Raw genomic sequence first — 12985 nt, 5'->3', positions numbered from 1 at the left:
CCCAGGTAGGAGAATGTTTCTCTCCCATTTCCACTCCAGTGCTCCCTCCCCATGTCCAACGAGGATGCTGGTTTGCTGTCCACCACATTTCTGCCCTTCCTACCCTCTTCAGTGTGGCCTCTTCTCTACCTTTTTTTTTTTTTAAATATTTTATTTATTTATTTGACAGAGATCACAAGTAGGCAGAGAAGCAGGCAGAGAGAGAGGGACAGGGAAGCAGGCTCCCTGCTGAGCAGAGAGCCAGATGTGGGGCTCGATCCCAGGACCCTGGGATCATGACCTGAGCTGAAGGCAGAGGCTTTAACCCACTGAGCCACCCAGGTGCCCCTACCTTTTTTTTTTTTTTTTAAGATTTTATTTATTTATTTGACAGACAGAGATCACAAGTAGGCAGAGAGGCAGGCAGAGAGAGACCGAGAAGCAGGCTCCCCGCTGAGCAGAGAGCTGGATGCAGGGCTTGATCCCAGGACCCTGGGATCATGACCTGAGCCGAAGGCAGAGGCTATAACCCACTGAGCCACCCAGGCGCCCCATCTTCTCTACCTTTTGTTGTGGAGTTTGTTCTGCCAGTCTCCGGGTTGTGTTCTGGGTTATTTGTGATACGTAAGTGTTCTCTAACTGTATCCATGGGATAAGGTAAGCTTAGGGTCCTCTTAATCCACTACCTTCTCAGCCCTGGAATATTTTTTCTCTTAACTCTTGTATTCTTTCTTTTCTTCCAGAGGCGAGGTCCTTCCTTTGGAACTTACTATGTTTTTACCAGCTTTATTCAGATATAATTGACAAGAACTCTTTAAGGTGTACAATGCGTATCACTGATTTCATGTACATGTATAGTGAACTCCCACAGTATGACTGGTTAATGCTTTCATGACCTCACAGTTCCTTTCGTGTGTGTGTGTGTGTGTGTGTGTGTGTGTGTGTAATAAGAATACTTAAGATCTACTCTCTCTAGTAAATCTCAATGATACAATCTAGCATTGTTATAATCACATTGTATATTATTAGATCCCCACATCATCTTTTAACTGAAGGTTTATAGTCTTTTACCAACATCTCTTCATTTCCCCCACCCCTGGGTCTTGGTAAATACCAATCTACTCTGTTACTATGAGTTCAGCTTTTTCAGATTTCACATATAGTGAGATCATAAAGTATTTCTTTCTCTATCTGATTTATTTCAGTAAGTATAATGCCGTTAAGGTTCATTCACGTTGTCACAAATTGCAAGGTTTCCCTCTTTTTCATGGCTGAATGATATTCTATCACATATATACCACATTTTTTTTTCAATTTTTCTTTTTTGAGTATAGTTGACACACAATGTTATTTTTTTTAGGTGTACAACTTAGTGATCTTGACAAATTTCTACATTATGCCACAAGTATAGCTACCATCTGTCCCACTACATCAGTATTACAGTATCACTGATTGTATTTCTTACGCTGTGACTTTTATTCCCATGATTTACTTATTCCCTAACTGGAGGACTATATCTCCCTTTCCCCTTCAACCATCCTCCCTTCCCTCTGGCAAACATCAGTTTTTCTCGGTATTTATGGGTCTAACTCTGCTTTTTGTTTGTTTATTCATTGGTGGGGTTTTTAAAAAATTTTTTAGATTCCACTTCAATGGAATCATACGGTATTTGTCTTTCTCAATCTGACGTATTTCACTTAGCTTAATACCCTCTAGGTCCATTCTTGTTGTCTTAAATGGTACAATCTTATCCTTTTTATGGCTGCATAATGTTCCATTGTGCGAGAATATATATAAATACCACATTTTCCTTATCCATTCATCTATTGATGGACGCTTAGGTTGCTTCCATATCTTGGCTATTCTAAGTAATGCTGCAGTAAGTATAAGGGTGCATGTATCTTTTCAGATTAGTGTTTTACTATTCTTTAAGGAAATACCCAGTAGGGGAATTCCAAGAAAGTGAATGATGACCCAAGAATGGCCTGAGGGAAGTTAGTGAGAGAGCGTGATTTAAAATAACTCTTCTGGGGCTTAAGTGATCTGAAGAGTCCATAGTAGAATATGGCCCCAGTTGGACAGTCTTTTTCATTTCATGGGCATTTGTTCTACTTTATAGATTTCCCTGATTGTTATTTTCCAACTCTCCTTTTTTAAATTTGTCATATTTTGTCAGTTTTTAAGTTACTTCATGTTTTTTCATTGTTTTTTTAATAGTGTCCTATTCTTGTTTCGGAGATACAAAATCAGATCGTAGCTCTTTAAGAATATTGGTTATAATTGGGCATATTTTTATTTAAGGGAGAGAAGATTTTTTCAGTTCAGTTTTGTATTGTTGTTTCTGTTATTTTGTTTTAGTTCTTCTGTTTCCTAACAATTTCTTTCTGTGTTGTAATTTTGTTCTCTGTCATGGTACATTTCAAATGTCTAATGGTCCTTGGTTATCTCTCCACACTGCAAGTTTTTTGGGAGCACTGGAGTCAGGGCTTATAGACTGATATATTTTACTCCAATGAGAAGGCACTAGTCTGCCCTTTCACAAGGGAATCCCCCAGATGAAAATGAATATATTAGGGTTTTTCTCTTGTACTGGTAAGTTTTTCTAGAGTAATCTTTGAATCTTCCATCAGCTTTCTAGAGCCATGCTGGGAAAGGAGACTTGGAAGGTCTTACCATTTATGATGTCTTTTACTTAATCCCTCTCTTTTCATAAATCTCTCAACTGTGACTGATGCCTCTGGCTCCAGGTCCTCCATGGTTCAGCCTCACCTAAGATTAACTTCATTTTTTGGAATGAGGAAGCACAGAAGTCTGATTGTGGGTATTAAAGAAATCTTAAAGGTCTTTATCAAACTCCTTAAAAATTTTCAGCCAGGCTTCTTTTTTGCACTACTGCCCCATATCCATCTTCCAAGATGATCAGTACCTTCCATTCTTAGGTCTTTCTGGGGTCCCACAGCACTAGAGGGCTTACTTGTGTTATCGGTAGACTGTCTGCCCATTTCAGGCTTAGCTTTAGCATTGTCTGGCCTGCTAAATCATCTGTCCTCTTGTGTACCTTATTTCCACTTCAAAAATTTTATTGACATCTCTTACTATCTTTTGTTACCTCTGCTCCCATTTTATTTATCCTTGGGTTTGACTTTTATTCTTTGTTCTCATTTTAATAATGCTTTAAAGGATAGAAGAGAGAACATACCTGTTCAATCTATTGCATTTAAATAGAAGTCTCCGAATATTTTTTTAATCCTCATCTGGAATTGTCTTCATAGCCTATATACTGATGACATGGTATATACCCTTTCATTTTTTGCTCCTGGTGAGTTGAAATGATAGTTGTGACCTGTCAAAGAGGAAATTTGCTATTGCTGGCCTAACACTGAGAAATCCTAGGCAAGAGGTTTAGGAAAAAACATACATAGATACGATGGGAACATTTTATAAATGCATCAGGAAACAAACTGACTAATAAAAATTCATGTGTGTGCTGCCTACCTGTGGTAAGTGGGTGTAACTGACAACTGTAAATATAAATTGTCCTAATTGGGGTAATACTGACTATAGTATTATAATTTACTTATTTAATGGTTTGAGGGAAGACTTCTTGGATATATTCACATAATGTTTGAGGAGCATAGTTCTTAATGAATCCAATGTTGATGATAACATTCTTTAAGGCTTAGAGTTAAATAATACTGAAAAGTAGATCTAGTAAAAACAGTGAGGGAAGAAGCCTTCAAATAAATCTAAAGATCTCACGTCTGTGCATTATCCCATTTAATCATCTTGAATAACAGTGATGTCCGATAGCATAGCTATAGACCTATGTCCCTCCCACCATAAAATTCTGAATTGTGGATATATCTAGGACTGATTGATCAGATCAGGCCATTTCAAGAAAGTGAATAATAACCCAAGAATGGCCTGAGGGAAGTTAGTGGGTGAGCATGATTTAAAATAATGCTAATCTAGGGCTTAGGGAACTGAACAGTTCATAGTAGCCCATTTTGGAAACTAAGAATAATGCTAGTACTTGTCCAATTTCTCCAATTTCCTTGGGATTATATAAGGCCTCTCATTGTTCTTTAAACTGAATTACGATTCTTCTAGCCTATATTTTGGGGGCTGAATATAGGCTAGAATCAAGCCTAGGGAGTAATAGGGCTGAATATAGGCTGAATCAAGTCTAGGGAGTAATTTGTTTTCTTCCCATTGCAGAAGAAGCAACTAATGAGAAATGTCTTTATTTTGATGGGATGTTGGTTACATGGTTATATCTATTTGTTAAAACTCATCAACCTTTTCACATAACATGTATACATTTTATTGCATGTAAATTATACCTCCCATCAGCTGATTTTAAATGGGTATCTTGTGGACTTCTAAGGATTTTCTCCTACTGAAATTATTTCACGTAGCATAGTGATGAAAAAAGCTAGTAAAAGTTATGCCTCTTATAAGCCATCTGACACAGATTTCTGTGACCTCTCTTAAGCTTTAATTCTCTGATCTGGATAATTGAGATTTTAACAGTACCTGCTTCAGAGAGTTGTAAGGATTAAAATTTTTAAATGTGTGTAAAATACTCAGCATAATACCTGGCACATAGTAGATCCTCATTATGTAGTGGCTGCAAATTATTATAAATTTAAGTTACTATTTACAATATTATTTCTCCTTTGATTTTTCTTTTTATAATATTTTCAGAAAACCCATACAGACAGCTGCCCTGTAACTGTCACGGAAGCATGCCCGGAAAGACAGCAATAGAACTTGGACCTCTATGGTATGTGCTTAAGCCTAATAATATACAGATGGTCCCCAACTTGGGATTTTTCAACTTTATAGTGGTGCAGAGGCAATACACATTTGATAGAAAATGTATTTCAAATTGTAAATTTTTATCTTTTCCAAACTAGCAAAATGCGATAGTCTTCTCTCATATTGGGCAGTAACAGCAAGCCAGTGGACGCAATCATGAGGGTCAATGACCAGTACACTTAGAACCATTGTTTTTCACTTTCAGCATAATATTCAATAAATTACATGAACTAGTCAATACTTTATAATAAAATAGGCTTTGTGCTAGATGATTTTGCCCACTGTTGGCTAAGGGAAGTGCTTTCTGAGCATGTGTAAGGTAGATTAGGCTAGGCTATGATGTTCAGTAGGTTAGTCTATTAAATGCATTTTTTTAAAAGATTTTATTTATTTGAGAGAGTGCACAAGCAGCAGGGGTGGGGCCAGAGGGAGAGGGAGAAGCAGACTCCCCTCTGAGCAGGGGGCCCAATGTGTGTATGTGTGCTTCTGCATCATTAGTAAACTAGCCGTTGTGTTTTTAGTGACTTTAAAGTTGAATTGTTTTTAATCAGAACCCTTACTTTTAGGTTGTCACTAGAGATTCTGATAGAAATTTGAGATTCCTAACAAAATTGTGACAAGAATCATGGCAGATTTCTACCTTGCTTATAAGGTCAAGGTTTAGTCATCTACTAAACCTAAAATTTAACTCAAATGGTAAATGTTTGTGCTGGGGCCCGTTAGTTTGTCCTCATCTCATGCACATATTCTTAAGCCAAGAATGACTTAGCTAGCCTTTCCTTTAGTGCTCTCTTGCTATAGCACTTGCTGCAGGTTGTTCTTCCTCTCGCTGAGCTGAGGACCGGGGGAATTAGGAGTAACACGTTGCTGGATCCAGAAGGAAGATCGAGCCCAACATCCTCATTTTATGGAGAAGTTTATGGCAGGGGTTTTTGTTGGTGTTTTTAAGATTTTATTTATTTATTTGACGGAGCGAGACAAAGGGAGAGAGGGAACACAAGCAGGGGATGGGACAGGGAGAAACAGACTTCGCGCTGAGCAGGGAACCCGATGCAGGGCTTGATCCCAGGATGCTTAACGACTGAGCCACCCAGGCACCCCAGTGACAGTGTTTTTAAGTGCTGGCTGAAAGTGAACCCCCAAAATTAGTAGTACTACAGGCAGGGCCAGAACTCAGATTTCTTGATTCCAGCACTAAATTATAAACCATGTCGTAGGATTTCCTCATTCAAAACCATTGTTCATGTCTTTACTCTTACGCAGTCTCTTCCCCTTTCTCCAGCTCCGATTCAGTTGTGTTCTTTGAAGTCTCTCTTAATGCTTTAACCCAACATTCTCAGTTCCATTTTAGTAAATCTTACATTGATAATTCATTTGACACTTTAAAATGATATATCCTTTCATATATATTTGCTAACCTAATGATAATAACTTTCATTCATTGAGGATATACCTCAGACTAAGGATTTTATGTGTGTCATCTCATTAGTTCCCGAAACAAGTCTGAGAAGTTTTATTTCCTATTTTATAACGAGGAATAAGGGACTCAAAAGCACTAATTACTCCAGCTCCGTAGGTAGTAAGTGGTGGAGCCAGCATGAAAATCTAGGTTTATCTGACTTGGACTTTACATTCTGTCTGTTCCACCTGTGCTTCTCAAATGGGAAGCAAATCAGACTTACCCTTGTGCCATGTTTTTAATGAATCACCATTACAACATCTGATGCTCCTCCTATATCTCCTCCTGCCCACTCCACCCTACATATACACATTGGATTAAGATTTTACTGACAGGAAGATGCATTGTGAAAACTTCTGTATCACACTATGTGTCTGTCTAGATTTATAGGCTGTTACAGGGCAAACACTATTTTCTACTTTGGTTTCCCCTCCGTGTCCCCATGTACCACAGGGTACACCTTACACCTTACATGAGGGTTCAATAAATCCTTTGTTGATTTACTTTGAATGAAATTCCCATGACTAATCCCATTAGAGAACTAACATGATAAAAGGAGTGGGAAAAACAGAAAATAATTTTAAATTGAATCATAAACTTTTTAAAATTTCACCATTTTCTCCATCCTATAACTAGTAATATATCTCATAGTTAAATTACACTTTTTTAATAGACATTTTTCACACCCATTTCTCCGTATTTTTTCTTTTTTTCAGGTCAAGTTCCCTTTTCAATACTGGATTCCTCAAAAGAATGCTCTTTGAATCTTTTCACCATGGTTTAGATGACATTCAAACCCTAATAAAGACATTAATCTTTGAATCAGAGTGTACTCCTCAAAGTCAGTTTTCAGTTCATGCACCTTCAAATCTCAACAAGCAAGGTGACTAATTTGTATTCAGGGCCTGAAATGAATAATAGTTTTATTAAGATACAAATATATATTTTTCTCCAATTTTAGTAGATTAAAAAAACTAAAAGTCTGTTGTGATTTTATTAGCCTCTATCTTGTTTCTAGAAAGAGAAACCTTAGGTAATTGAGATTAGTGTGGCCAGAAATTTACATAATAGCCATTGAGACAGGAAGGTTGTTTATACTTATTACTCATTAAGGCTATTTTGTCCTTTATTTTCTCTTTAGTGTAAATAGGCTTTTGTAGTTTTATCAGGCTGTTGATACAAGAGTGGGACTGACTGTTAGACATTCTAGTATTCTTGTAAGTCATTAGAAGTAGCAATTACTGTTACACAGTTAAAAAATCTAATTCTTACAGTCTGTTTACCAAAGAATCTCACGTATTTCATAAAAACAGTGTGGATAGAACTTACTAAGCTTTTATTTAAACTTCAAATTGCTAATGTTAGTCTGTAAAATATTTTCCTTTCCTATTTGCTTCTAGAAGAATGTGGTGTGTTTATTAAAACTACAGACGATACCACAACAGATAACTATATTGCACAAGGTAGGTATGTATGTATATGTGTGTGTATGTAAATATTTATCAGTGCAAAAATGCAGATAGTAAAAGGGCAGGAAGAGAACAGATTGCTTTGGTGCCCTACTCTAAAATGCCTTTTCATTATACAGACAATACAGCTATAGTAAAACTTGTTTATCTGTCCTTTGCACTGTTCAGAATTTCTATTAACATGCACTTGTTCACATCTCTAATATGTAGTGATCCCCCTTGAAGGAACTGTAAGACTTTGAAGAACCATGTGAACCAAACTAAGACCAAATTATATTTGATTACTATAAAGATTTTTATTCTAATTCTTTTAAATTTTCTCATCAGCATGATTTATTTTTAAAGATTTTAATTATTTGAGAGAATGAGCAGAGGGAGAGAGAGCAGCAGACTCACTGCTGAGCAGGAAGCCTGATGCAGGGCTCAGTCCCAGGACCTGAAGATGACGACCTGAGCCAAAAGCATACACTTAACTGACGGGGCCCAAGCACCCCTCAACATATGGTTTATAATAATTCCATTCATTAACTAGAAGACCTTGTACCTTAGCTGTAAGAATATACTATATGGCCCTTCTCACAATTTGAGATATGTGCACTTCAAAATATGGTTGTATTAGGCATTGCAGATTCCTTTCAAAAGGATTTTAAGATTTATAATGTCAGTGCTGTAAAGTCTAAGGTTTTGTTTTGCTTTTTAAAAAGACAACTTAGGGGCTTCTGGGTGGTACAGTCAGTCAAGCATTGACTCTTGGTGTCAGCTCAGGTTATGATTTCAGGGTCATGAGATCAAGCCCCATGTCAGGCTCCATCCATGCTCAGTGGGAAGTCTGCTGGAGATGCTCTCTCAGCCCCTCACGCTGCTCTCTCCCCCCAATAAATCTTTATACACACACGCGCGCACACACACACACATATATATGTATATATGTGTGTATATATACATATATATTTAGAAAGAGTTTAATAACTTGAGTTTAATAACTACTATATGCTCTTCCCACCAGTCACTTTCAGTTGGCATCTTCAACTGGTTTTCTAAAAATGATCTCTTCTACTTAATTTCTCTGTCGGAGGTTAAAGGTATTATGGTACATTGCAAAAAGCATTAGATTTAAGAGCATCGTTGTACTTCTGTTCATTGTATAAATTCAGCCAAGCTACTCACCTTCAGCAGAGGTGTCTTAAATCTTTTTTAAAGAAAGGTAAAACGTAAGTTCTAAAGTAAAACCTAAGTTCTAAAAATATTTAAAGTCTCTGAGCCTTTTTTTATGTACAGATTAAGGGAATTAGACTCATCTCTATAGTTATTCTATAGCTCTAAAATTATTCTAAAACTGATTAACATTTAAACCTTTCATGATAGAAAATATCAGGCCAAAAATAGTCATTATAAAGGTATCGTATCTGATTTTGTGTATATATGTATGTTTCAGGAAAGAGAAAAGGTAATGAAACAATCACAACTTCAGCTAAAAGGCCAAAGACTGATGTCAGTTCTGAACATCCTCCCTTTTATTACAACATCCACAGACACAGCATTAAAGGAATGAATATGCCAAAGTAAGACAAAGCCAGTGGATGGCAAAATGTATATTTGCTATTTTAATGACATTGTGATTTAAGTAAGGTACAAAATCTCTCTTTTTTTCCTTTCCTTGCTGCAGGTTAAAAAAGTTTTTGTGCTATCTTTCTCAAGCAGGCTTTCGAGTAAGCCGAACTCATTTTGACCCCATGGGTGTTCGTACAGACGCGCCTCTGATGCAGTTTAAATCGATCCTTTTAAAGTACAGCACCCCTACCTACACTGGAGGACAGTCGGAGGGCCATGTCCAGTCAGCCTCCGAAGATACAGTAGCCGGCAGGGTTGAAATGTCCGTGAATGACAAAGCAGAAGCAAGCAGTTGCAGAAGATGGTAAATGTAGAGAAGAGTTACTCAGATGTCTGTATAGATGGCCTAAGAGTTCTCTATACCAACTGTAGTTCTTTTTCTATTCTTTCAACTCAGTGGTGTAAAAATAAAAACAGTGCTGTTTTCATTCAGAAAATTAGCAGTTTCTAACTTAGCTAGTTTGGGAGCTATGCTTTCCAGGTTTTTCTTACTGTAAAGAAAACTGAAAATTTTAATGAAAACATTTCATATGAAGCCAAGTTTATGACTGAGATCACCCTACCATTTAGTAACTCAGAAAACTTCCACTTGCAAAGTGTTAGCAATTTTATGTCTGTTATGGAAGCCATCCTTTACTGTTCTTAATCACATGTCTGCTTAAGCTGATTCATATCTTTTTCTGTTTGTAGCTCACAAAATGAAGCCAGGAGCCTTTTACATATGAAATTACCCTGAACAGAACAATGTTTTTTCATGATCACTAATGCGATTTCACAATTACAAAGCTAAAATATGTTCCCAATTTTAAGAAATCATACTTCTTTCCACACTGATCTTTTATCAGTAGCTTTTGAGAATCTAAATTCTTGCCTGAGATAGAAATACATTTTTCTTCCAAGTTAAGGTCTAGAGGATCAAGTCAGTAAGATTTTGTCAAGTAAATTGAGACCATTGTTCTAATACAGTAATTCTTCGTAAGCACTGAAATTCTGAAGAGGAGAGGTTTTGCTGTAAATTAAATGGGGTGATCTCAAGTGCCTCAGTTAGCGCACGTACAATATTCATTTGCTTGGTTGTGCTACCTCTCAGAAGTAAAACTTGTCACCTTATGAACTTATGAAGTGAGGATTTTTTTGGTGGGGGGAGGGATAGATTTGTTTTCGGGTGTGTGTATGTGCTTCCTTTTTTTGTATAACAAGTAGCCCAGGCAAACATGACTATGAAAATTAGTGGAAACTCCATTAATAAATACTGTTCTTGCTTCATGTGAATGTAAGAGTTTTGATATAAAAGGATTTGGTATAAAGTTTAGATTTTTTGTCTCAAGGACTTAATCATATTTACCCTGAAGTACTTCTGAGAGGAAGTAACTTCTTACAAGTATTACTGGCTTGGGGGATGGAAGAGGGAGTTAGAACTGAAAGGTGCCCGGGTGCCTCATCAGTGAAGCCTTCAGCTCAGGTCTTGATCCCGGGTCCTGGGATCCAGCCACACACTGGGCTCAGCCAGGAGCCTGCTTCTCCCTCTCACACACACACCTTCCTCCCCGCTTATGCTTGCTCACTCTCAGATAAATGAAATCTTAAAAAAAACAAAAACAAAAACCACCCATAACACATATATAAAAATCCAGGGAGTGAGGTTAACATAGTATATTAGCAGAAATTTAAAAAAAAAAAAATCTCCTTATTACAGCATAGTTACAGCTGGGTATTTTTTTTTTCTTCTCCCATTAACAGAATCATGTTTTACTAAAATAAAGGTATAGGTGAAGTGCAAGTTATTTTCTCTAATGACCATAAAAAACTAATTCTTGCCAGTTCAAATTATTACTCACAAATGAGCACAAAAATAAAGTTATTATTTTTGTTTATATAGTTAAAAATTACTATAAATCCAGAATGTAAACCAGCACTTTGACCATCTGATTTACTACATATTATTAAACTGAGTATCAGTCTCCGCTTGCTAAATGCTTATCAGCATAACATTTTGATCAGTGATAAAGCTGGGGTTTAGGCTAGGTGCCTAATGTGATATCAGAATATATTAATTACTGTTATTTAAAATATGTCTATTAATTTCACATACACAGGGAAATTTTCCAAAGAAACTGCCGTGGGAAGTAGTTAAGAAGTCTGTTAAGGCGGGGCGCCTGGGTGGCTCAGTGGGTTAAAGCCTCTGCCTTCGGCTCGGGTCATGATCTCAGGGTCCTGGGATCGAGCCCCGCATCGGGCTCTCTGCTCAGCAGGGAGCCTGCATCCCTCTTTCTCTGCCTGCCTCTCTGCCTGCTTGTGATTTCTGCCTATCAAATAAATAATAAATAAAATCTTTAAAAAAAAAAAAAAAAAAAAAGAAGTCTGTTAAGGTAATGCATCAACCTAAAGAGGAAATAATTTTAAAATTCCAAATAATGCTACATTAGCACTTTGTTCACTTCCATAACAACTGTAGTAGCCTGGGGCACACAAATGCTGACTGCATTGTAAAGTGAACATGAATTACATCCCTCCATTAAAATTTGATTAACACAAGAAAGCAGTTTTTACTCTACCATCAGGAAATCAGTAGGCTGACTCTGCTAGTCACTTACATTACTACTAACCATACACTCAGGATATATCAGGAGAAGGAAAGAAATGGGTTTGGAGCCAGGGTGGTGGAATTGTGTTAAAACTCCATTTATCACTTGAGTTCAGTCAGATTCCGCTCTGAATAAACGTATCCTATTCTGGTTTCCAGAAAGCAGAACTGGAGACCAGTTTAGTAATCCTAAAGGCCTAGGAATTTCTTTCCTCTGTGCATAACTGCTCTGGTAAATGGTCACAAGTTACTTTGAAGAAAGCTAAGAGGAAGATAGATATTACATCCTTGTGGGGTTACGGCAGGGTGCTTCACCACAGTGCTCTGGGAATATGAATTAAATCAGGCCTGGGAATAGCTAAGGGATGACTAATATAATGGCTCCAGATGTCCAACAGATGAATGGGTAAAGGGGTGTGTGTGTGTGTGTGTGTGTGTGTGTGTGTGTGTAAAACCATAATGTGTGTATACACATAAACACACACACACACACACACATATAGACTACTCAGCCATCAAAAAATGAAATCCTGCCATTTGCGATGACATGGATGGAACTAGAGGGGATTATACTAAGCAGAGTAAGGCAATCAGAGAAAGATAATGATCATATATCTCACTCATACGTGTAATTTAAAAAAAACAACAGGATCATAGAGGAAGAGAAAAAACATGACAAAATTGGAAATGGAGACAAACTGTTAAGAGACCCTAAATCACAGGAAACAAACAGGGTTGCTGGACGGAGAAGTGGGTGTGGGCGATGGGGTAACTGGGTGATGACATTAAGGGCACGTGATGTAATGAACACTGGCTGTTATAAAAGACTGATGAATCACTGTACTCTACCTCTGAAACTAAGAATACGTTACATATTAATTGAATTTAAATTTTTTTTTAAATAATTTTGAAAACATAGTAATAGAGAGGCTCAGATCAGACCTGTAGTTTTCAGTTATATAAATTAAACCACTCTGGCCCTTTGGCTCACATGATCAATTAGCCAAGGTCAAAAAAAATCACTGTCAGACTATACTGATCATCTGGTCAGTCTTTTACTGC

The 12985-nt window shown here is 37.1% G+C and overlaps 1 protein-coding gene across 2 annotated transcripts in view; it reads left to right on the top strand.

The window, feature by feature from the left end:
• The window catches only part of TRMT1L (tRNA methyltransferase 1 like), a 53564-nt gene extending 42913 nt beyond the window's left edge, over nt 1-10651 (top strand). For both annotated transcript variants that reach the window (XM_032318994.1, XM_032318995.1), the window contains exons 11-15: nt 4687-4765; nt 6976-7142; nt 7660-7722; nt 9164-9290; nt 9395-10651. In XM_032318994.1, the coding sequence (XP_032174885.1) occupies nt 4687-4765; nt 6976-7142; nt 7660-7722; nt 9164-9290; nt 9395-9647 (689 nt within the window). In that variant the 3' untranslated portion in view covers nt 9648-10651. The remainder of the gene's footprint in view (nt 1-4686; nt 4766-6975; nt 7143-7659; nt 7723-9163; nt 9291-9394) is intronic.
• The last annotated feature ends 2334 nt before the right edge of the window (nt 10652-12985 follow it).

The sequence above is a fragment of the Mustela erminea genome, chromosome 17 (genome assembly GCF_009829155.1).
Source record: "Mustela erminea isolate mMusErm1 chromosome 17, mMusErm1.Pri, whole genome shotgun sequence".
Taxonomy (NCBI): Eukaryota; Metazoa; Chordata; class Mammalia; order Carnivora; family Mustelidae; genus Mustela; species Mustela erminea.
Note: the sequence above shows the minus strand (reverse complement) of the source record. Positions and strands in the feature narration are given on the sequence as shown.